This window comes from Taudactylus pleione, unplaced genomic scaffold (assembly GCF_031769625.1).
Source record: "Taudactylus pleione unplaced genomic scaffold, aTauple2 ptg000117l, whole genome shotgun sequence".
Lineage (NCBI taxonomy): Eukaryota > Metazoa > Chordata > Amphibia > Anura > Myobatrachidae > Taudactylus > Taudactylus pleione.
This window is the reverse complement of record NW_028284519.1, coordinates 19,045,784-19,071,848: the sequence shown is the minus strand read 5'-3', so window position 1 is coordinate 19,071,848 and position 26,065 is coordinate 19,045,784. Positions and strand designations below refer to the sequence as shown.

At 47.3% G+C, this 26,065-nt stretch overlaps 1 protein-coding gene across 1 annotated transcript in view; it reads left to right on the top strand.

Moving 5' to 3' along the window:
• Positions 1–26,065, top strand: part of LOC148524679 (receptor-interacting serine/threonine-protein kinase 2-like) — a 91,932-nt gene that overhangs the window by 35,640 nt on the left and 30,227 nt on the right. Inside the window, exons 6-7 of the mRNA XM_088471966.1 lie at positions 9,407–9,456; positions 19,403–19,573. Of these exons, the coding sequence (XP_088328092.1) occupies positions 9,407–9,456; positions 19,403–19,573 (221 nt within the window). The remainder of the gene's footprint in view (positions 1–9,406; positions 9,457–19,402; positions 19,574–26,065) is intronic.

The window sequence follows — 26,065 nt, the reverse complement described above, 5'->3', positions numbered from 1 at the left end:
TACACTGTAGTAAGGTATTTAGGAGTCAATGTTTACCCAAATAAGTGACTTTACTTGTATGTTCTACACTCTTCTCTCCTAGACCTTGGGTCACCACATCTACATATTTATTATAGTAGTAGTATACAGCCATGGCCAAAAGTTTTGAGCATGACACAAGTATCGGTTTTCACAAAGTCTGCTGCTTCAGTTTTTATGATGGCAATTTGCATATACTCCAGAATGTCATGAAGAGTGATCAGATGAATTGCAATTAATTGCAAAGTCCCTCTTTGTCATGACAATGAACTTAATCCCAAAAACAAAATTTCCACTGCATTTCAGCCCTGCCACAAAAGGACCAGCTGACATCATGTCAGTGAGTCTCTCGTTAACCCAGGTGAGAGTGTTGTTGAGGAAAAGGCTGGAGATCACTCTGTCATGCTGATTGAGTTAGAATAACAGACTGGAAGCTTTAAAAGGAGGGTGGAGCTTGACATCATTGTTCTTCCTCTGTTAACCATGGTTGCCTGCAATGAAACACGTGCAGTCATCATTCCTTTGCACAAAAAGGGCTTCACAGGAAAGGATATTGCTGCTAGTAAGATTGCACCTAAATCAACCATTTATCGGATCATCAAAAACTTTAAGGAGAACTGTTCAATAGTTGTGAAGAAGGCTTCAGGGCGCCCAAGAATGTCCAGCAAGCGCCAGGACGTCTCCTAAAGTTGATTCAACTGTGGGATTGGGGCAACATCAGTGCAGAGCTTGCTCAGGAATGGCAGCAGGCAGGTGTGAGTGCATCTTCACGCACAGTGAGGCAAAGACTTTTGGAGGATGGCCTGGTGTCAAGAAGGGCAGCAAAGAAGCCATATCTTTCCAGGAAAAACATCAGGGATAGACTGATATTCTGCAAAAGGTACAGGGATTGGACTGCTGAGGACTGGGGCAAAGTTATTTTCTCTGATGAATCCCCTTTCAGATTGTTTGGGGCATCTGGAAAAACGCTTGTCCGGAGAAGGAAAGGTGAGCGCTACTATGTGTCATGCCAACAGTAAAGCATGCTGATACCATTCATGTGTGAGGTTGCTTCTCAGCCAAGAGAGTGGGCTCACTCACAATTTTGCCTAAGAACACAGCCATGAATAAAGAATGGTATCAAATTATCCTCCAAGAGCAACTTCTCCCAAACATCCAAGAACAGTTTGGTGAGGAACAATGCCTTTTCCAGCATGATGGAGCACCTGGCCATAAGGCAAAAGCGATAACTAAGTGGCTCGGGGAACAAAACATCGAAATTTTGGGTCCATGGCCAGGAAACTCCCCAGACCTTAATCCCATTGAGAACTTGTGGTCAATCCTCAAGAGGCGGGTGGACAAACAAAAACCCACAAATTCTGACAAACTCCAAGCATTAATTAGGCAAGAATGGGCGGCCATCAGTCACTATGTGGCCCAGAAGTTGATTGACGGCATGCCAGGGTGAATTGCAGAGGTCTCTGAAATGCTTGTAATATTACTTCAGTATACCATAGTAACATCTGCCAAAAATATCTAAAAACACTGGAGCAGCAAACTTTGTAAAAACCAATACTTGTCATTCTCAAAACTTTTGGCCGTGGCTGTAAAGTAGGCATGACCCCAGAGGGTAAAGGGTTCTTCTATTTAGCAAAAAAACACTGAAGAGTTTATTTTTATTTTGTATCTTAATTCGGGTGAGGAGGAGAGAGTTTTTTACAGTAAGAATGTTTCTAAAATTTGATGGGTAAATGCTCCAGCATCTGTATAGTGCAGAGTCTGTATATAAAAACTTGAACGGAATACCATCTCATGATCTCATATGCCAGCCCAGAGCCCCCTCTCATGATCTTATATGCCAGCCCAGATCCCCCTCCCTTGATCTTATATGCCAGCCCAGATCCCCCTCTCATGATTTTATATGCCAGCCTAGATCCCCCTCTAATGATCTCATATGCCAGCCCAGATCCCCCTCCCATGATCTTATATGCCAGCCTAGATCCCCCCACATAATCTTATATGCCAGCCCAGAGCCCCCCTCATGATTTTATATGCCAGCCCAGATTCCCCTCTCATGATCTTATATGCCAGCCCAGATTCCCCTCTCATGATCTTATATGCCAGCCCAGATCCCCCTCTCATGATCTTATATGCCAGCCAAGAGGCCCACTTATGCGAGCCCAGAGCCTCCCTATCATGATCTTATTTACCAGCCCCAAGCCCCCTTTAAGAAACTTATGTCTTTATATGCCAGCCCAGAGCCCCCCTTATGTTACCTTCATCAATGAAGTCCGGAGCCCCCCCCCCTCATGATCTTATATGCCAGCCCAGACTCCCCTTCATAATCTTATATGCCAGCCCAGATTCCCCTCTCATGATATTATATGCCAGCCAGATCCCCATCTCATGAGCTCATATGCCAGCCCAGATCCCCCTCTCATGATCTCATATGCCAGCCCAGATCCCCCTCTCATAATCTCATATGCCAGCCCAGATTCCCATCTCATGATCTTATATGCCAGCCAAGAGGCCCACTTATGTGAGCCCAGAGCCTCCCTATCATGATCTTATTTACCAGCCCCAAGCCCCCTTTAAGAAACTTATATGCCAGCCCAGAGCCCAACCCACCTTATGTCTTTATATGCCAGCCTAGAGCCCCTCTTATGTTACCTTCATCAATGAAGCCCGGAGCCCCCCTCTCATGATCTCATATGCCAGCCCAGATTCCCCCTCTCATGATCTCATATGCCAGCTCAGAGCCCCCCCTCTCATGATCTCATATGCCAGCTCAGAGCCCCCCCTCTCATGATCTCATATGCCAGCTCAGAGCCCCCTCTCATGATTTTATATGCCAGCCCAAAACCCCCTCTCATGATTTTATATGCCAGCCCAGATCCCCCTCTCATGATCTCATATGCCAGCCCAGATCCCCCTCTCATGATCTCATATGCCAGCCCAGATAGCCCCTCATGATCTTATATGCCAGCCCAGATTCCTCTCTCATGATCTTATATGCCAGCCAAGAGGCCCACTTATGCGAACCCAGAGCCTCCCTATCATGATCTTATTTACCAGCCCCAAGCCCCCTTTAAGAAACTTATATGCCAGCCCAGAGCCCAACCCCCCTTATTTCTTTATATGCCAGCTCAGAGCCCCCCTTATGTTACCTTCATCAATGAAAACGTCCTCCTGTCGAACATATCTTTCTGGCTCCTATAGTTCATCCGCTCAACATTGGCCATTGTACTGCCACTGACTCCAGTGACCACGGATTGGAGGGGCAGAGCAGACTGGACTAGCTCGGCAGTGATGTAAACGGGCCACACAAGCATTTGCCACCTCCAGATAGAGGTGTCCGTAGCTCCTGAGGAATCTCAAACTGGGGAGATAGATTGTAGCAGGGGGCGTGCCTCGCTTGGCCGCCCCTGCCCTAGTGAGTTGTTTTTAACCTATGTACTTGTGAGCCGCAGAAATCAGCCAAGTATTGAATTAATTTTAAACATGGCTTGCACCAGGCTTTAGGCATCGGGTAGGGAGTGTTAGGATTAGGGTGTGGGGAGGGGGAGATTAGGTTTAGGCACTTATTATTAATCATGACTTTCATTGTCATTTGGGATATTGTTTTAGACAAGCAACCAACTCCTTTACAGCAGCTAATACTAATGATTTAATGCTAGGGTATAAATAAAAATACTTTTGCTCTCATGAGGAATCTCAAGAAAGTGTATTACAAAGACAAATAAAGGGGTCTATTTATAATTTTGTGTGGATAATAAAGTCTATCTATCACCACTTATCGTAGCAATTTATATATATATATATATATATATATATATATATATATATATATATGTAATGTATTTTATGATATATGCAGTGTGTGTGTGTGTGTGTTTGTAAAGATTGTTACAAAATAGAAAAAAATATTTTAATACAATTTGAATAGTAAAAAAATGCTTTATTTTAATAATAAAGCATTTTTGTTCTCTCCAATTGCCAGATGTGATCTAGTGTTTTGTATTGTGTTTTTTGGGGATTTGTGCATTTGTGGAGCTGCAGGTTGCTTATTTTGCATCCAATCTATTTTTGGGTTTTATTTCTGTTTTGCTGCTTTCACATTAGTCATGTGGGGAGGCCATGATAACGCGCTTCTTCCTGCCCATTTCACTAGGATATGGGCGGCATGCGGGGAGGGGTTGACCTGCTTGCCCTGGAGTCTCTTCGAATAGGCTGAAGTAGGCTTTTGTATGTTTTGGTTTCCTCCTCTAAAATTTACCGTGAGTCTGCTCCGTTTTCCCCAAAATTTCTGGCTGGTCTGCTATATTGTCTTGTTCATTTTGGTCAATATTGCTGTGGACCTGCAAAACACAGGTAGTTGTCAGTCTTATGCATCTAAGGGTAATTTTGCTGTTTCACTAAGTTTTGCCTATGGCCCTGATTCAGAGCCGGACGCTCTGACCAGAGCACTCGCTCTGAATCAGGGCCCTCCTCCATTAATATGGAGCGACCTCCTGGACGCTCGTATAGCTGTGGGTCACTACCCACAGCATATACGAGCGTGCAAAAAGATGGTTATCGCGACCATCGGACTTGCGAGGGAAACCCTGCGGTCGGGTTTCCCAGCCGCAAGGCCAGGAGTGATTTTGGCTCTATCAGAGCCAAAATCACTCCCACTGACATCACTAGTGATGTCAGTGGGGCCGGCTTCAGACAGTAGGTGTTCCCATGGGAACGCCTCCGTCTGGCAGGCACGCCCCCGGCACGCCCACCAAAGGGGGCGTGCTGTCAATCAACATCGACAGCACGCCCCCTTTGGTGCGAGACCCGGAGCGATGGAAAGTCCTTCGCTCGCCGGATCTCGCGCATGCGCACGACGGAGCTCCCTCCGTCGTGCGCATGCGCAGTGGGGACCATCGACCCACTTGCGAGCGTACTGGCGCTCGCGAGTGGGTCTGAATGACCCCCTATGTTCTATGCATGAAACCGTATGTTTCATTGGTGTGGTTTTTGCCAATTAAGGGCCGTATTCAATTAGGTGCGAAAAGCCGTGATCGGCGAAAAAGTATCGCCGATTGCGGCTTTATGCCAGGAGGAAACTAATCGCCGTATTCAATTGCAAAGACTTTTTGGGTACGTGGAAAGTCATTGCAATGTAATAGGCGAAAAAGTTTTGCCTATGAATACCCGGTGGAAAAAAGTGTTTAATTGCGGTTTTGTGGTGCAAAGGTGCAGAAACCACTCTGCACTCTTTGGACAGCCCCGCAAAGGATAACTGCGTAAAAAAAAAGCATTTGGGAATGAAAAAGTACAAAGTGGGGGTACAAATGCAAAAACTAGCGAAATAGACTTTTGGGGGGTCTGCAAGTATGGGGGAGGTGTTTTTTTTATTGCAGGTCTTTGCTGAAGGTGCGTTTTTTGCGGCACTTAAAACTTGACTTTAGCGTTTTTTAACTATGCTTGCACCCATTTTCAAGTACCCCAAATTTGACACAGACTACTTATTTTCACCCAAAAAAACTGCTTAATGCTATTCTTCACCACTTGTGCAAAGCCGCTATTTTGGAGCAATTGACAGCACTTAAGTACCCCAAATAGCTTCAGTAGGCTAATCGGGGACATCTAGATTGATCCCCAATGTTAGTGCATCTTTTAGGGTGTGTCAGTCTGATTTCCCCAATTCTGCCAACACTTTTTGCCTGTTAGTTTTGCCGGGAAGCATTTTTGCGTCCTTTGGAATTGAATACGGTGAATAGCGGGAGCGCGCGCAATACTTTTTCGCATGCAAAACTGGCGATGTCGGCGAAAAGTCCGGAATGCGAAAAAGTATCGCGGGTGCAAAAAGAATTGAATACGGCCCTTAGATTTAGTTGTGCAATCCAGAACGCTAGTTGTAATGTTGTATTATTCAGCTCAACAAACTATTCTACAATTAATGTTGTGTGGAATAGGTTCAGAGCCGTCACTAAACTTTTTGGCGCCCTGTGACAGAAAGAGCATTGGCGCCCCCCACCCCTTATTTCTCAAATAGTGACATAAGATGTGCACCTGAAAAAGGGCCATGGCCTCATGGGGAAGGGCCAGGGAAGATATAGGGGAGGCCAGGAGATGCTGGGGATAAAAGAAGAGGAAGCTACAAGTGGGGATGATAATAAACAAAATTGACAGGTCCAACAGCACCCCCTGCCCTGAGGTGCCCTGTGCCATGGCACAGGCCGCACTACCCTAGTTACGGCCCTGAATACAGCCCTGAATAGGTTTTATATATTATATATATATTTTATTTAAAAATGGTACCTTGGCTAAATGTGTGCTTGAGTGTTAAAGTTCTGAAAATAATATTGATAGGGTGTGTTGGTATAGGTGCATGTGGAATAAGGCGATACCTACAAATATTAAGGATCCCCTGAATGTATGTATGGAAGACCGCTGCTGTTTCCCAATTTTGTTTGCAAAAGCTGCCCCCATAGGTTTCTTTAGGGGCTGCTAAAATGCTGTATTTACTTTGCACCCGGAGCTTGGCTTTTGTAGCTATCGCCATCTTCAGATTTTAGAGTTAGCTATTGTAGGCTGTGCGCTATGGATCGTAAACCATTCTCCCCAACAATGGCCACTTCCACATGCGCAGTCAGAAGACATCGCATACGCAGTAGCACGGTCAGCCCCCCTAACCAGGAAAGTGAAAGAACTTTGCTTTTATATCCTATCGGAGCTCAGCGATCCTTAATTTCTTATTTCTGCAATAAGGAATCACAATTATAAGGTCTAAAACTCGATAATTAATAAGTATGCCCTTAGCCTATAAAGTGTGTGTGTGTTATACTTACTTACTCTCCCGGAAGTTGTAGGAGGCACCCGAATTTTCAGGTAGCCCCACCGCACCCTTGGAAGAGTATCCCGCATCCTGACCACTTCCTAGTGAAGTGCGCAGGATAGGGAGATGTTTGCCAAGAATTGCGGCTCCGTATGAAGGGGGAGGGGCTAAATGATGAAAAACTGTGTTATTTAGCCCCCCTCCTCGGGCTCCCACGATTCGCGGCAGTTTACCATGACGGGGCGGGGCCTAATGACATAGTGACTCGACCCCGCTCCCCAAAGTGGCCAGCTGTGTCTGCTCTCTGGGCATCCTCGGGGAGTAGATAACATATGTCGGTAAGTATGGCGTGTGTGCCTGTGCATGTGTACAGCAGCTGTCCTTGTTAAAACAGACATGGGGTAGTTCATTTGAGACAAAAGCTACCACCAGCAACAGCTATCGCCAGGGCTGCCATCAGAAATCCTGGGGCCCAGTACTGGCAAAATAGGCAGGGCCCCCCACGGGATGGATGGAGCAGAGTTGACGGGGGGGGGGCATCAATTGGTACGTAAACCAGTTCAACAACTGCTGTAAAACTCACACACACATCATATTTATATATATATATATATATATATAAATATATATATATATCAGACCCACATAAAAATACACTAAAGAGGCCGGATCCACATACAAAGCCAGAAGGAAGGGTAAGTGTAGAAGTGTACAGCACAGGGCAGGGAAGGCCTGGCTGGACAAGGGAGAGGGACAAGGCATGGAATGCTGGCGGGACTAGGGGGGACAAGAAAGGCTGGCTGAACTAGGGCGGAGTCACAGGGTAGAGAAGGCTGACTGGACTGGGGGGGGGACTGGGCAGGGAAAGCTGGCTGTACTGGGGGGGGTGGACAGGGAAGGCTGGCTGTACTGGGGGGGTGGACAGGGAAGGCTGGCTGAACTATGGGGGGAGGTACAGGGCAGAGAAGGCTGTAACAGGAAAGGGGGCAGTGCAGAGAAGGCTGACTGGACAAGGGGGGGGAGGCATAGGGCACAGGAACAGGTGGGTGGACAGGGAAGGATGGCTGAACTAGGGAGGGTAACATGTCAAGGTCAGGGTGTACCTGATTAGCGGTGCGTTCAGCTGGCTGCGCTGGTGCAGCCAGCCAGGTAGAATCCGCCCTGCTGCTTAAGTATGGAGAGAGAGGGGGGCCTGGCGGGTGGCATCGGTGCTGCAGCGGCAGCCAGGACGGCAGAGAGAAAATAGGAAGCCGACGTTTGCAGAGCCAATCACACCTTGCGGACCGGCAGGCACTCAGGAGCGCCCGCTATGGCCGCTCCTGATTGGCTGCCGTTCCGCGATCTCGGGCTGGCTTGCGGCCACCCTGCTTGTATATTCCTCCCTGCTGTCACTTGCTGCTGCTGCAGCGGCGCTGCTACCCGCCGGGCCGCCCTCTCTCTCTCCTTCCTCCGGGCCCAGGACTTGAGGCCCGGCGGTCCCCCCCCCCCCCCCCCCTGAAGGCTGCCCTGGCTATCGCCGTCAGTGGCAAATGCAGGATTTCTAGAGGGGGGGTTCCAAATGCTTGATTTTAGAGTAAGTGTGGCCAGTCCATGAAGAGAGGCATAATTAGGACTTATCCAGCTTCAATATGTTACATACAAAGTATATTGTGTGTCATAATTCCAGCATATACAGGACCAGCGATCACAGTAAGCCATTAGATGTTGTAGTAGGTCCATCCTGTCTGTGCAGAATGTTTTTTTTCAGATGTGGGCACCATTCCAGAGCATGGGAGCTAGTCCGGGAGTCTGAGGGAGCAGCAGAAGAGCCTAGCACTGCCATGGGCATATGTACATATTGGTCTCCTTATGTACTGGATAGTGTATTATTATGCAGTATTAATAATTAACACTATTAATGGTCTATAGCAGTGAACCCCTAACAGTGCATGTTTTCCACATCTCCTAGTTGGTGCACAGGTATATTTATTACTGGCTGACACATTTTAGAAGATCCACAGGTGGTGCTAATCATTTAATTTGTGATACTGAGAAGAACATGCAGCACTAGTAGCATTCTATTATATTACTATTTCTATTGTGGTCATGGTGTGGGCTGGAGAGGGGGGTTTCCAGGCAGACGGAAACCCCCCCTGCATTTGCCTATGGTCGCCCAGGTGCTTCTTCAATATGAGCCCTATCCAATTTTTGCTGGGTTATGGACTTTTCTCCATATGAAAAATAGGCCCCTAAATGCACAAACACGTACTAATACAAGTAGAATAATAAATCTGGTAGTAAAATAATCTTGACTGTAACATATTTTACTATTGTTTCCATATAGGGAATAAAAGTCAAAATCGATCTAAATCGATCATAATCGAGGGTGTGTTTCCGGGGCTAAATCACACATTGACTAATGGACAATATTTTATTTGTTTTTTTTAAGTTTTAGTAAAAATAGCCCCAGAAACACAACATCGATGTTGATCAATCTAGATTGATTTGAAATCGATTAAAAACTATTAAAATCGATCTTTAGTAAATATACCCCTTGTTGTTGAATGTAACTGATATTCATATTTACTATTTATGTCAACAATTATTTTTTTCTTGCAGCTTCGGGATAGTTTTATATGAGACCCTAAGCAGAAAACGGCCATTCCCGGGTAAGCTCATGACCACGATTTCCTCTCTCCTTATCGCGTTTATTATAGTTTTCTACTACAGAAGATAGTTAATTCCCCTTGTTACTGCCACTACTATTATAAAGCATCCATTTACACCACGTCTGAAATGTCAGCCTTATTTTTGGCAGTTTGACATGTTTCACAAACTGCAGCATGGTAAATTGTACATTGTCTATCATTTCTATGTGTAAGTATTGCGGTAGCATTTTGGACTGGATGCATTAATCAATCATGGCATTTTGGATGCAATGCATCCTGCCAATCATCCATGCACACCAGCATTTAATAACACCGTATGATGATCTAAGCAAAGGACCGCTCTCCTGATAAATGCTATCCTCTGCGTTGTGGGAACTTCTGGAATCATGACCCAGGAGTCCTTCTGAGCATGTGCGAGCCGCAGTGGACCCTTGCAGAGATCATATAAGATCAGGGTTGCCTACCCTCCGGATTTGGGCGGGAGCCTCCTGATAATCGGGTGCAGCGCCCGCCCCCCAGGAAAGACTGGCAAGCCTCCCGGCGGCCGCCGATCCCCCCTACATCCCCTGCAATTTACTTCTAACCCCCGCTGGGAATGCAGCCAGTGACGCGATTCACGGCATTTTGGCCCCGCCCCCTTCCTTACAATGCCTACATTATAGGCATTGTGTAGCGGGGGCGGGGCCAAAATGACGCGATCATGTGACCCCGCCCCCGTGACACCTACAAACGACAGGCACCCATCCGGCCACGCCCCTTTTTCGGCCACGCCCCCCGCTGCCCTGCCGATCTGGCTGCTCCCTCCCGGAAGGAGCAGCCAGAAAGTCGGCAACTATGTATAAGATGCCTCTTGATGAAAACTCTGAAAAAATAAGCTGATAGGCTTCTATTAGGCTATCTATTAGGTCCCAATAGGCGTTGCCTATTGGGACCGAGCTCAGGAAATTTTTACTTTCCGGAGCTTGGTGCATACAGGAAATGCGATCAAACCTCTGAAGAATGGCATTTCCTGAAGATTGACCGCATTTGCATCCCACATAGTGCATCCCACAATCTGTATCTACGGTGGATTGGAATAATGCGGCTTGATGTGACCTTTAGTATATCGCATGATTTACAAAGCACACATAAAAACAACATATGTCTGTCTGCAGGCAGAAGAACTAGTCAGGCAGGCAGTGATAGGTAAGAGGAGGTGTTTCAGAGTGGTAAAAGGAAACAAACATCACTTCCATTGAGAGTGAATAGGATAGGCAGCGTGCAAACGGTGCAATGCCACCACTGTAGTGGCTTTGGAGTCATTGGAACCAACAGATTCCACCTCAACAAAAAGACTAGTAAAATAATGATTTTTAGCGTCAGTCTATAACTGTCCTTAGGCTCTGGAAAGCAGGATGCTCTGATTTAATAATTAAAGAAGACCTGTCACCAGGTGCTATGCTTTTGTTTTGCCATTGTACATAGAGAGCTGAGAGAATGATGAAATACAGGAAATCAGCACAGGAATACTCAATGTGCAATGTGAAGAACAGCTGAACGATTAATTAAGACTGAGACAGATTAGATCTCAAAACCGGTTGTGTGTGAGTAACCTTGGTGGTGCAATAAGTTAAAAATTTAAAGTTTAATTTTCTGAGATTATTAGTAAGGGGTTGGTGTTTGTGGTTGGGGAGAAGTCTGGATATTTGACTGTATAAGGGACAGCCCTTCCTGATCTTCTTTGTAGGGATGGCCAACGGTGTGTCTTCCATCGATTGTTACCATTGATGGCAATTGTGGCAGAAATCACTGAGGTAGCTAACTATTCTGTTTTTGAGCATGCGCAGAAGAGAGGCTGGCGCTGCAGCTTCTGTGCAAGAGCCGGGGAAGAGGGGGTCAGAGCTGGGGCAGAGGCGTCACTGGGTCTGGTGACACCCAGTGCGGCACTCCATAACCCCTCTTGCATGGTGGAGTTGTGCATGTCCGAAAAGAGGGTGTGGCTTAAAGGGAACTCGCGATTGCATCACTTCAGGGGGGTGTCCATCATCCCAGGAGATGCTAGGCTACCCCCGGAGACTAGTGCCTGCACTGTCAGCTTCTCCTCTGTGACTGGAGCCAAGTGCTGCAGGATAATGTCACACTGCAGCACCCGGCTCCTGTCAATGAGGAGTAGTCGGCATTTTAGTCTCACCCACTCCAAGTGATACACCTGGGTGCGGCCAACACCCCCATAGTGACGCCACCGGACTGGGGTTTGACTGACAGCTGAGCCTGTCAAGGAAGTGGGCTATCCCATTCCCGGAACAAAACACTTTGTGTAAGAGCCAGGGGCTGCACAGGGCTGCTGGCTGACAGCCTGGCAGCTCTGTGCAGCAGCAGCCCTTTGTAAGTGGCGAAAAAAAAAGAGAAACCTCAGACCCACAGCTATCGATGGCGGGAAACCATCTTGTTCTAAACCATTGATGGTAAAAGTATTCAACATCGTTCATATACCATCGATGGTTCAGAAAAATCGATGTTTGATAGCTTTCTCCATTTCTTTGCATCCTGAAGTTTCCCTCCTGTCCTCTCTAGTTTGTTTTCTGTCAGTTTGAGTTCACTGGTGGAGGTGGTGAAGGTGTCCTGGTGTGATTTTGGTGTATAGGTGTGTAATTTTTTGTAGTTCTATAAGGATTGTTGGGTGCGCCCTCCCTTAGTTTGATGATGCTGACAGACCTTGATGGGCACAGCGAAACTGTCTTACCAGACAGATGCACCATAAGATGTTTCTAACTAAGGGAGGGTGGTTCACCAATGAATGTTGTGTGTTTGGATGTTTTGTGCTTTAGTGCCATTCTCACTGGTTGTCACCATACCTTTTCATAATTTTTCATGATAATAAATTGGCTTTATTTTTAAGGCAAATCTTTGTGTCTGACAGCACTGTAAAAATCCCCGGAAAAATGGAGCTGCAGCCATTTTCCATGAGACCTGAGCATGCGCAATAGACTCTAGCACCCAGAGGCGTATCTATAATGGGTGTAGGGTGTGCAGTGCTCCTGAATAGTGCTCCAACACTGGGCCAGTGCTGCAGAGCAGCAGAAATCACAGGGAAAATGGCTGCAACCATTTTCCCGGTGACACGTGCAAGTGCAGTACTGATGGTCTCAGGTATAATGCGCAGACGCCATCTTCCCGGAGACCCACGCATGCCACAGATATTCTGGTACCAAGCCTACACACGGGCCTTCTTCTCTCTTAAAACACCCCTGACAGCACCAGAATCTAATCACTCACTTGCGCCGTCAGCTAGAGAGGAAGGAGCCCAGACAGAGACTACACATGGGTCCCCTCAGGGGCGTAACTAGGTATTTGAAAGCTCCATTGTAAAAGTTTGTAAAGGCCCCTATGTACCATCCAATATGAAATATATGTATTTTAACCAGCGGCGGCTCCTACCCTCTTAGATGAGGGGGGCTGCTGCTGCCGAGAAGGAGCAAAACTTACTGGCTCCTGGCCGGGTCTCAGCGCCTGCACAATGAAACAGCCGAGTAGGGCTGTTGGAAAGGCAGGGAAGCCGCTCTCTGCTAATAGCAGCCCGGACTGGCAGTCCCAGGGGGAGGAGACACCGCCCCCTGAGACTGCATGTTGTGTATGTGACTGGCAGCTAGCGCTTCCAATAGGAAGCCACTGCCAGTCACAGTGTAGCCAGTTCAGTCACGGGCTGCACTGAGGTAGCCACTGTATATAACACATGTAACTTTGACAAGGAAGATGGGCCCACCTCAACTCTGGGCCCCATAGCAACTGCACCCCTTGCACCTATGGTAGTTACACCCATGGGCCCTCTCCTCTTTTAATATGCCCCTGGTTAAGTGGTTATACCTTAAGGAATGTACAGTAGGAGGATTTGAGTACAAGGTTCACACTCATGAACTTGAGTTTGCCACAAAAGACAGGAAGTTGGGCTATTAGAGAGCTGGCTTCCACTATAACTCTCAGCTCTCCTGCTCTGTGAGCTTGAGGAAGTCTGCCAGACATACAGTAGAGCATAGTGCAGATACATTGCAAATACATTGCTCTTTTTTGAGCAAAAGGAAGCCCCCAACCCGCCCATTTTTATTCTTTTGCTAGTTAATAATCTCCTCTTTCCCACCAATCCTGATGACTGCACACTGGTAAATTTACTGAAAGTAAATTACGAGCCAAATTATTACCTGCCAGTACACACCTTTTAAAAACCTCCAGTATTCTCCTTATGGCCACTAACAGTCTTCTATTTGGTCCCGCTAATATAGTTGCCATTAGGATTGTAGGATTATAGTCAGATATATGATTAACCAAGCATACCAAACAGGTGATAATGATCATCATGTTCATATGTACTGTAGGTTGAAACACAGTAATTAATCGAAAAAGAAACAGCTGTATAGGAGGCTTAAAACTGGGTGAGGAACAGACAAACTCTGCTACAAAGGTGACTTTCTGGAAGACAGTGACATGTCACAGTCACAATGGCAAGACTGAGCACAGCAACAAGACACAAGGTAGTTATACTGCATCAGCAAGGTCTCTCCCAGGCAATTTTTTCAAAGCAGACTGGGGTTTCAAGATGTGCTGTTAAAGCTCTTTTGAAGAAGCACAAAGAAATGGGAAACGTTGAGGACCATAGACGCAGTGGTCGGCCAAGGAAACTTAAGCATCAGATGAAAGACACATCATGCTTACTTCCCTTCGAAATCGGAAGATATCCAGCAGTGCCATCAGCTCAGAACTGGAAGAAACCATTGGGACCCAGGTACACCCATCTACTGTTCAGAGACATCTGGCCAGAAGTGGCTTTCATGGAAGAATTACGTCCAAAAACCCATACCTTCGACACAAGGCCACGTGACTCAGCCGGTACCAGTAATCAGCTATGTGGTCTAAGCAGACCGCAAGCTGATTGCTGTAAAAAAAAGAATAAAAAAATTAAACATTTTTTTTTTTACTTACCTGAATCCAGGGAACGGTGATCGGGCCTCCGGTGATGGCTCCTCTCCGGTCAGCTGGTCTCCCATAGTACACTGGGGCCCGGTCATCAGGTGATCGGGCCCCAGTGCAGTATGGGAGGTCACCTGATCGGGAAGCCCGGAGAAGATCACCGGAGGCCAGGAGGATGCAGGTAAGTGTAATGAAGGGAGGGGGGGGTCGCGGGGGGGGGGTGTGTCGCGGGGGGTCCGCGATCGCGGGGGCAGGGCTTAGCGCCGGGGGGCGGGGCATAGCGTCGGTGGGGGGGTAGTAGCGGTGGTCGGTCGGCGCATGTGCGGGGTCTTAGTCGCGGTATTTTTTCCAAAAATACCGCGACTAGAGTGCGGATGGGATCCGCAGGGACAGAGCTTTATCGCAAGTAAATAGTAAATCCCTGTGATATTGCCTGAATTCGCAATGCGAATTCATTCGGTAATATCACACTACAATCCGCATTCAATATGCGGATTGTAGTAAATAGAGACCCAGGACATGGATAATATATATTGCTACATTAGTGACCATAACACCCAGATAAGCAACAGAGCATAAGCAGCCAAGTGTTAGTTGCCCTAGTGGTGAGTAAGAAGTAGATGAAACTAAAGTAGGGAGAAGTACAAGAGGTTAGAGCCAGTGGCGTAAATAGGGCAGGGCGAGCGGGGTTCGTGCCCTGGGCGCTGTTGGACCGGCGGCGCGGGGGGGGCGCCGCCGGCCACGGTAACGGCCCGCCCGCCCTAGATAGCCAGTGTAGCGCCGACCGCAATGAGTGCGGTCAGCGCTACACATTTGCACAGGACCGGCGCTAGGCTTCCAGCGCCGGTCCTGTGCTGCACGCCTGAGCCCGTTCCCTCCCCCTGAGCGCTTGCCCAATAGCACCAGGAGGCGGGCTCAGGCTGTGCATAACACACGCCACGCGCACGCGGTGATGCGTGTGTTTAAACAGCAGCCAATGAGAGTCAGATAGACTCTCATTGACTGCTGCAGCACCCACTGCAAGAGCCGGACTTCCGTCCGGCTCCTGCAGTGGGTAATGGGACTGACGTCATGACGTCAGTCCCATAATGCTGAGCGCGCCAGCCCGGGCGGACTGGAGGGCGGGATCGGCATCGCGGACAGGAGCAGCGTGGAATCAGGTAAGTATATTTTTATATATATTTATTTATTTTTAAACCTTACCTATCTGTACAACGGGGGAGGGGTTGGCTACTACTGGGGGGGACATCTACTGGGGGGGGACATCTACTGGGGGTGCCATTGGGAGGACCTTTACTGGGAGGGGGGGGCTACTCTACTGGGGACTACTACTTGGGGGGGGACTACCACTGGGGGCATTCTAAAAGGGGCCTAGTATTACTAGAGGCACTGCACTCGGGGGACCACTAATGGGGACAATAATAGGAAGGGCCACTACAGGGACCACTGGATAGGGGGGGGGGTCACTACTGGGAGCCTGCATCAGGGGGACCACTACTGGGGGCACTGCATGGGAGGGGGGGACACTACTGCTGGGGGCACTATATAAGGGGCTTACTGCTAGGGGCACTGCGGGGACCACTACAGGGCAGGGTTGCCGACATTTAACTCCCTCCTTCCGGGAGGGAGCTGTCGGGCAATCACAGGGGAAAGTCTCTCGGCCAAAAGGGGGCGTGTTGCGGGAGAAAAGGGGGCGTGGCTATGATGATGACACGTCATTGGGGGCGGGGCATGGGCGGGGCAGCGAGATCGCATCATCGTAGCCCCGCCCCCTGCATCACAATGCCATTAATATCGGCATTGTGATGCAGGGGGCGGGACTACGATGACGCGATTCAGCGCAAATCGCGTCATCGGCCCCTCCCGCTGCCGGGGTTTATGCAGGTGGGTCGCTGGGGCCGGGAGACTTGCCTACCTTTCCGGGGGGCCGGGAGCGGCACCCGATTTTCGGGAGGCTCCCGGCCGAATCGGGAGGGTAGGCAAGTATGCTACAGGGGGCACTAGATAGGGGGGATCACTACAGGGTGCCTGCATAAGGGGACCACTGCATGGGGGGGACTACTGCTGGGGGCACTATATAAAAGGGCACTGTATAAGGGGATACCGCTACTGGGCGCACTGCATTGTGGGGACTGCTAATGGGGGCACTGCATAAGGGGGAACACTACGTGGGGCACTGCATTTGGGGGGGCCACTACTGGGGGTACTGAGTTAGGGGAACTAATTGGGGGCTGTATAAGAGGGACCACTACTGGGGATACTGTATAAGGGGCACTACTATGGGCCTGCATGAGAGGGACCACAACTGCATACTGGGGGTACTACTGGGGTTAAGGTGCATATGGATAGGAATGTTCATTTTGAAAATAAAGGGGTGTGTCATGTTGACACGCCCCATTTTTAAGTGACCACGACCATTTTTTGCCACGCACATGGGGGGGGGGGCTCCCTTTTCAAATTTGCCCTGGGCTCCAAATACCCTAGTTACGCCACTGGTTAGAGCGCCCTGCTCATAAGAGCTTACATGAGTCTATCTGGGATTACAGAAGGATTTGAGCAAGCCTACATCCACAGAAGATCTGTGGTTAGTTCTCTAAGATGATTGGAACAACCTCCCTGCTGAGTTCCTTCAAAAACTGTGTGCAAGTGCACCTAGAAGAATTGATGTTGTTTCAAAGGCAAAGGGTGGTCACACCGAATATTGATTTAATTTAGATTTCTCTTCTGTTCTGTTGCATTTTGGTACCTGATAAAAATAAAATATTAGCACTTAAATTTTTTAAAGCATATTTACTTTGCAGCATATTTTCCACACCCGCCTAAAACTTTTGCGCAGTGCTATATTATATAGTGTGTGTGTGTGTGTGTGTGTTAATAAACAGTATTTTCTAAGTTTGGAAACCCTCCTCACTCTTTGCAACAGGAAGAGGAAGTCCGAGATTGGCTCATAGGGTTTATGTGACCTCTCTATGGTGCCTTTGTTGTTTAACTCTTTAGCAGCCAAACATAATATAACGTTTGTAATAATTGTCATATTAAAAAATGTCTACAGTACTCTATTCAGTTTAATGGATAAATAGCTCATTATATAACTGTATGTATTATGTCTGTATGAGTGAATTCATTTTCTTTTATTTCTAATTTGAGCACATCTAATGGTCCAGTGCAGCTTTATAGTAAGTGAAAACAGACAGAACCAACAGTTTAACTAAGGGAAGTATTGGTTAGATATGGAGTTTGATAGACGAGATGCAGTTTATTTACCGGAGTCCGGAATGCCCGACTCTGTACTAAAGATAGGCATCTAAATACTGACGCCTATCTTTAGACAGACGCCAAAATCCCGACACCTGGCATCCCGAACAAAGGTAACTGGGGGCTGTTAGCCACGGGTTAGTTTTAGGCACCCCCGGGTGGACTTAGGGTTAGTCACCCCCGGGGAGGGTTAAGGTTAGGCTACCACTGGGGAGAGGTTAGGGTTAGGCACCCCCTGGGAGGGTTTGGTTTAGTGTGTGGGAAGTGGGGGTTAGGGTTAGGCACCACTGGGGGCAGGTTAGGGTTAGGCACCACTAAGGGAGGGTTAGAGTTAGGGGGAGGGGGGGAGGGTTAGGGTACTTACCAGCCCCAGTCGGGATCCTGACGGCATTACATACAGATTCCGGTTAGACAGGTAGTGCTATTGTAAAGACATGACAGAGTTACCTTGGCTGCACAGATGGCAGAATATTTATCCTGTTTCAAACTGAAATGAAAACATGAGTGTGCCAAATTACATCAGAACGGATAGATATAATCTTGCAGTTTTAGTGATCCAATGACACCACTGACATCTGTGTCAAGTCATCTGTCAATACTAGGCCCCTTGCAAACAGATCAACCTGATCCCTGAGTAATCATATCTTTCTAACTCAGAGTTTCCTAAACTCTGCCATTACAGTCCAGATTTTAAGGCTATTCATGCAGATTGCAGAATTGCCACAATCGATTGAAAAAGGGAAAGATTTTTATACACAATCGATTGCAAATTGCACGATTGCTGCAATCAGTCTCTGATCGTGAAATCCAATTGACTGAGGTACTAATTAAGTCACCTGTGCTCAAGCATGGATATCCTTAAAACCTGGACTGTAATGCCGAAGTTTGGGGAGCAAGCGCGTTTAATTGGTCATCGATATTTGTGATACAGTTGTCTGACCACATGTTAATCACCAGGTGTGTCGAGAGGGGGGAGGAGCGGGTACTAATTACCTGGGTCTAGGCTTGTTCTAGAGGCTGGTGGGGGCCCGGTTCCACTGCTGCCCCCCCTCCCTCTTACCTGCAGCAGCTTCTCTCCCCAGCCCATGCTGCTGCATGCTGGGCTGCAGTGGGCCAGGGAGCAGCAGCAGTCTCCTCTGCTTATGCCGTCTATTTAATTTGGTCAGTATTTATTTATTGCACTTGTTTCCAAAATGCTGAAAACATGACCTGTTTTCATAATTAGAATAGAAAATCCTTGGGCTAGGGGTAATGTAAGCTAACAAGCTTGGACATGAAGATAGTGCCTTGATAAAACAATACTAGTGTTCCATACATTATAGAACAACATTGACTAACAGTGATATTGCTCATTTCATTCATTAGAGACATGTAAATGTGTTCTTTGCTAGTGCTACCACCGTCACCTCTAATAATGCCTGTAACCAAATGTAACAGCCTGGTTTTGTATTAAAACTAATTGCTGCTTTAAATCTAGCGGATGTATGGTCGAAATTGCGCTTGTGTCTACAATTCGCCAACTCATACATTTGTGCCTATCCAGTAGTTCAGACTCTCAGTGTGAGCCCATTCAGCAAACGCATATCAACCAGACATATATACTATATATATATATATATATATATGCAAACTTGAGCACTCCTTGTTCATATTGACATGGAAAAGCTGCAATCCCTTACACTTTGATCAAATTGTGAATGTGCCATGATGTCCCCATGCTTCTGTTAATATTGTTTAACCTCTGTCACAGAAAAACTTTCTTTGAAGCTGGAAACTGAAATAATTAGAGGCATCAGACCGCAACCAAACATGGAGGGTATCCTAAAGGCAACGGATCTCCCACACAGCCATCGGACAAACCTAAATCAGCTCACCAACTTGTGCTGGCATCCGAACCCCAACACAAGGCCGACAGCAGCTGGTAAGTTCACCCTTTGCTGTCCATGTGGATATATATAGATCTGACCCAACACTATTTAAGAAAAAGCTAAAGTGTAACAACAGCTCAGTTGTTCATTATGATTTAGTACAAGGTATTATATAATAGTAATAATAATAACATTAGGAGCACAAGCAGACATCATAGGGGGCTAGTTTTGGATTACATTTAAATGTTTGGATTACTCTTAACTCGCATACACACTTAACGATAGCATTTTGTTAAGTGTTTTCCCTGCACTGCCGGGCTCAATGTTGGGAACGAATTGAGCATACACACTGACCGATATCATTAACGATATCATTCAGTGACGGCTCCCTCCCTCATCCCCGAACATGCACAACCTGACAACATCGTCCGGTTGCCCTGCAAATTCAGGCGTTAAGGATTCGCGGGAGCACGCATCGTTAACAATATCTTGCATACACATTGGACGATATTGAACGAGATGAGCGATAATGATATCGTTATTGTCCATATCGTTCAATTTATCGGCAAGTGTGAATGAGCCTTTAAGTGTGTAAGCTTTTTTGCGATGAGGTTGTTGGTCTTGTTGTGTGTTTAAGCTCCACTGTGTACAGTTTATAGCTCTGATGCAATTGGAGATGCTAAGTAATGTTGTAGCTAGATTGCTGATACGTGTATCCCTTCTAAAGCTCTTTATAATTTGTATTCTGTACTTGTGTCAAGTGGAGTAAGGCAGTTCCCATGTAAATGGGGTGGGGGGGCTTGAGGGGTGTGAATATTTAAGATGAAGCTATGTGTGTGACTTCCGTATGGGGAGGTCTGGAATCTTATATTTCCTGATGGGTGACAAAGAACACAGGTGCACACCCTGAGTACTAAGGACAATGACAATCAAAATAATCCTAATAAACTCTACTATTAAAATGGTCTAAGATGGGGCTGGGGGCTATGGATGTCTGTGATTAGTTATAATATTGCTAGCGGTGATAAATAATATGTCTGTGTTCTGGCAAGAGCAGATGATCTGGACTATTGTTTATGTTTTCGGTCTGGAGCTGGGGGCACTTCGTCCCTCTTACTCCCAGGTAGTGGCTCCTGCAATATGCAGGAAATATGATACAAATGTTTGGAGGTGTGATAAGGGCTCTGGGGCTGTGTGGCTGGTGCCCATGATGTTGGGGCTGTGTAAAAGATCCAGCGCATTTCATCCCTATAGGATATATGTCACAGATGATGCTTAAAGTCACAAGGGAAAAAACTTCACCGTTTAAGAGTTTAACACAAATCTATTTTCATGCATATGAGCACAAACAAGGAAAAGCAGAACACAAAAAAAGCGATATAAACATAGGAAGAGCCTAGAGCACAGGTTCTCAGGCCTTCATTCAGAGGCGGCCGTACGGTCTACGACCGCACGGCCGCCTCGATGTTTGGCCAGTGCGCATGCGCACGAGGGAGCCGGCTCCCTCGTGCGCATGCATGAGACCCGCTACGACCGACAGCGCCGGTCGTAGCGGGTCTCTTTCCAAAGGGGGCGAGCTGTCGATGTTGATTGACAGCTCGCCCCGTTTGGAAGGCGGGCCGGGGGGGTGGCAGCCCAAACGGAGGCGTTCCCTGCCGTTTGGGGGAGGCCCCACTGACATCACTAGTCAGTGGAGAGCTTTCGGCTCTGACAGAGCCAGAAGCTCTCCGGGGCTTACGACAAGTGAGACCCTACCCTAGGGTCTCGTCGTAAGCCCCGATGGTCGCGATGGTCTCTGACCATCGCGACCATCACCGGAGCGGTAGTTAGAGCTGTGGGTGTTAACCCACAGCCTAACGACCGAAATAGAGGCGGGCGGTCAGGATGCAAGCGGCCGCCCAGTTTCTGAGCGACCGCTTGCATCCTCCGACCGCCTCTGAATGTTGCCCTCAAACACGGTCCTCAGGACCCCAAACAGTGCATGTTTTCCAGGTCTCCTCACAGAATCACAAGTCAAATAATTAGCTCCACCGGTGGATCTTTTAAAATGTGTCAGTGAGTAATGACTACACCTGTGCACCTGCTGGGTGACCTGGAATACGTGAACTGTGCAACAGGGCCGTATTCATAATGGGTGCAGGGAGTGCGGTGTACACGGACCCTGGGTCCAGGGGGGCCCGCACCGCACACCCTGTACCCATATTATGCCTACCTCTCCAGAGTCCCACGTCGGCGTCGGTGTATGCGCTGTAAAAATGGCTAGAAAATTACCGCTGCGCCCATTTTCCCGTCATTTGCGTATGTGCAGTACAGGCTAAATGGCCACCATGGCCATTTTACTGGTGACCTGCGCATGCGTTATATACTCTGAGCACACTCTGGTGCCCAGAGTCTATAAGTGTGGCGCTGGCCACGCGCCACTCAGTGCGCTGCTGGCCGCCGGACGGAGAGGAGGGGGCCTGTGACGTAGACTGCACACGGGCCCCCTCCTCTCTAGAAATGCCCCTGCTGTGTGAGGTCCTGAGGACCGAGTTTGAGAACCACTGGCCTAGAGTAATAGGGAGATTTATCAAGCAGTGTCCTACAAGGACAGTCAGTACCATGTCTATCCAGCCTGCCAGATGCACAAGTACTGTACAGTAGATACACCACAATTAGAATCATTAGTTATACTACTAACCTCTATACCCACAGAATGCACGACAGACTACAAGCACACCTGCACTGTAGCACCACCAAAACACCCCATACTTGCCTACTTTTGAAACCTAGCTTGAGGGAGATTATAAATGGTAGTAGAAAGTGGTGCATGTAGTGTCGGTGAGGGGGCGTGACCAGCTCCGCCAGGGCCGGATTAAAGGGAGGGCGAAGGGGGCGGTCGTCCCGGGGCCCCCACACATAAGGGGCCACCACACACTGCCCAGAGTCGCCGCTGCTACTAACAGCATTTAGCTGGCGCCGGTGAAGGTATTGTCTTGGTCGGCGGCTCAGCTGTTCCCTAACAGCAGCCGCCGAGGAGCTTCCTACAGTCAGAGTCTCGCGAGATTTGACGTCATCATCTCGCGAGACTCTGACTGTAGGAAGCTCCTCCATGGCCGCAGTCAGTAACAGACAGAGGGAGCTGATGCTCCAATATAAAGAAGAGTTCCATCTTGGCGCACCTCAGCGGTGCAGAGCGCTGACAGGCAGGTACTGTAGCCCTTAGTGTGCATGTATATATATATGTGTGTATATATATATATATATATATATATATACATACACACACATACATACACACATACAGTATATATGGCTATGCATACATTATATATAGCTATATATACTGTGTGCATATACTCACATAATGTGTGTGTGTGTGTGTGTGTGTGTGTGTGTGTGTGTGTGTGTGTGTGTGTGTGTGTGTGTGTGTGTGTGTGTGTGTGTGTGTGTGTGTGTATATATATATATATATATTAGGGGTGTGCACCGGCCACTTTTCGTGTTTTGGTTTTGGATCTGGATCTTTCTTCGTGTTTTGGATCTGGATTGGTTTTGCCAAAACCATCCTTCCGTGTTTTGGGTTCTGGGTTTTGTGTTTAGGATCTGTATTATTTTGAAAAAAAGCATAAAAACAGCTAAAATCACAGAATTTGTGGGTTTTTCTGCTCCTATGCTATTATTAACCTCAATAACCTTAATTTCCAGTCTATTCTGAACACCTCACACCTCACAATAGTGTTTTTATGTCCAAAAGGTTGCACCGAGGTAGCTGGATGACTATGCTAAGAGATACGAGTGGGCGGCACAAACACGTGGTCCATCTAGGAGTGACACTGCAGTGGCAGACAGGATGGCAGTTTGAAAAACTAGGCCCCAAACTATACATAATGCAAAGAAAAAAAAGAGGTGCAAGATGGAATTGTCCTTGGGCCCTCCCACCCACCCTTATGTTGTATAAACAGGACATGCACACTTTAACAAACCAAACATTTCAGCGCCAGGGTCTGCCACACGACTGTGGCTGAAATGATTGGTTCGTTTGGGCCCCCACAAAACAAGCTGGCAATTAATCTGTCCCTGCACAAACTGGCTCTACGGAGGCAAGATGTCATCCTCATCCACCGATTCCTCACCCTCTTCAGTGTTGTGCACATCCTCATCCTCACAGAGTATTAATTCGTCCTCGCTGGAATCCACAACCACAGGTCCCTCTGTACGTTCTGGAGGCTGGTCTCCCTGGAAGAGTTGATAATTCATTTTATGAACATCATCTTCTCCACATTTTGTGGAAGCAACCTCCTACGCCTTTCGCTGACAAGGTTCCCGGCTGCACTAAACACTCTTTCGGAGTACACACTGGAGGGGGGGCAACTCAGGTAAAATAGAGCCAGTTTGTACAGGGACCTCCAAATTGCTTCTTTTTCCTGCCAGTACAGGTACGGACTGTCTGACATGCCTACTTGGATGCTGTCACCGATGTAATCCTTTAACAGACAGACGCACGCTTGTCACTGCTGCTTTGAGGATGCAAGTGCGGCTACAGCCCACACAAAATTCACAAAGACAGAAAAAAAAAGAATAATATTTTTATTGTTTGTGTAGCACACTTTGAGGGTGTCACCACCCTTTAACAGACAGACGCACGCTTGTCGCTGCTGCTTTGAGGATGCAAGTGCAGCTACAGCCCACACAATTCACAAAGACAGAAAAAAAAAGAATAATATTTTTATTGTTTGTGTAGCACACTTTGAGGGTGTCACCACCCTTTAACAGACAGACGCACGCTTGTCGCTGCTGCTTTGAGGATGCAAGTGCAGCTATAGCCCACACAATTCACAAAGACAGGAAAAAAAAGAAGAATATTTTTATTGTTTGTGTAGCACACTTTGAGGGTGTCACCACCCTTTAACAGACAGACGCACGCTTGTCGCTGCTGCTTTGAGGATGCAAGTGCGGCTACAGCCCACACAATTCACAAAGACAGAAAAAAGAAGAAGAATATTTTTATTGTTTGTGTAGCACACTTTGAGGGTGTCACCACCCTTTAACAGACAGACGCACGCTTGTCGCTGCTGCTTTGAGGATGCAAGTGCGGCTACATCGCACACAAGTCACAAACACATTAAAAAAATAGTTTTTTATTTTTTGGAGCACTTTGAGAGTTACACCACCCTTTAACAGACAGACGCACGCTTGTCGCTGCTGCTTTGAGGATGCAAGTGCGGCTACAGCCCACACAATTCACAAAGACAGAAAAAAAAAGAACAATATTTTTATTGTTTGTGTAGCACACTTTGAGGGTGTCACCACCCTTTAACAGACAGACGCACGCTTGTCACTGCTGCTTTAAGGATGCAGGTGCGGCTACAGCCCACACATTTCACAAAGACAGAAAAAAAGAACAATATTTTTATTGTTTGTGTAGCACACTTTGAGGGTGTGACCACCCTTTAACAGACAGACACACGCTTGTCGCTGCTGCTTTGAGGATGCAAGTGCAGCTACAGCCCACACAATTCACAAAGACAGAAAAAAAAAGAATAATATTTTTATTGTTTGTGTAGCACACTTTGAGGGTGTCACCACCCTTTAACAGACAGACGCACGCTTGTTGCTGCTGCTTTGAGGATGCAAGTGCAGCTACAGCCCACACAATTCACAAAGACAGAAAAAAAAGAAGAATATTTTTATTGTTTGTGTAGCACACTTTGAGGGTGTCACCCACCCTTTAACAGACAGACGCACGCTTGTCGCTGCTGCTTTCAGGATGCAAGTGCGGCTACATCGCACACAAGTCACAAACACATTAAAAAATAGTTTTTTATTTTTTGGAGCACTTTGAGAGTTACACCACCCTTTAACAGACAGACGCACGCTTGTCGCTGCTGCTTTGAGGATGCAAGTGCGGCTACAGCCCACACAATTCACAAAGACAGAAAAAAAAAGAACAATATTTTTATTGTTTGTGTAGCACACTTTGAGGGTGTCACCACCCTTTAACAGACAGACGCACGCTTGTCGCTGCTGCTTTGAGGACAGTATCATATGCAGTGACAGTAGACTTGTCAGAAATTGTTGGCACGTCCTTCAGTCCGGACCAGATGTCCAAACCAGCCCTTGACTTATGACACAGGCGCACGCTTGGCGCTGCTACTATGTTGAGGCACGTGCGGCTACATCGCACACAAGTCACAAACACATTAAAAAAATAGTTTTTTATTTTTTGGAGCACTTTGAGGGTTACACCACCCTTTAACAGACAGACGCACGCTTGTCGCTGCTGCTTTGAGGATGCAAGTGCGGCTACAGCCCACACAATTCACAAAGACAGAAAAAAGAAGAATATTTTTATTGTTTGTGTAGCACACTTTGAGGGTGTCACCACCCTTTAACAGACAGACGCACGCTTGTCGCTGCTGCTTTGAGGATGCAAGTGCGGCTACAGCCCACACAATTCACAAAGACAGAAAAAAGAAGAATATTTTTATTGTTTGTGTAGCACACTTTGAGGGTGTCACCACCCTTTAACAGACAGACGCACGCTTGTCGCTGCTGCTTTGAGG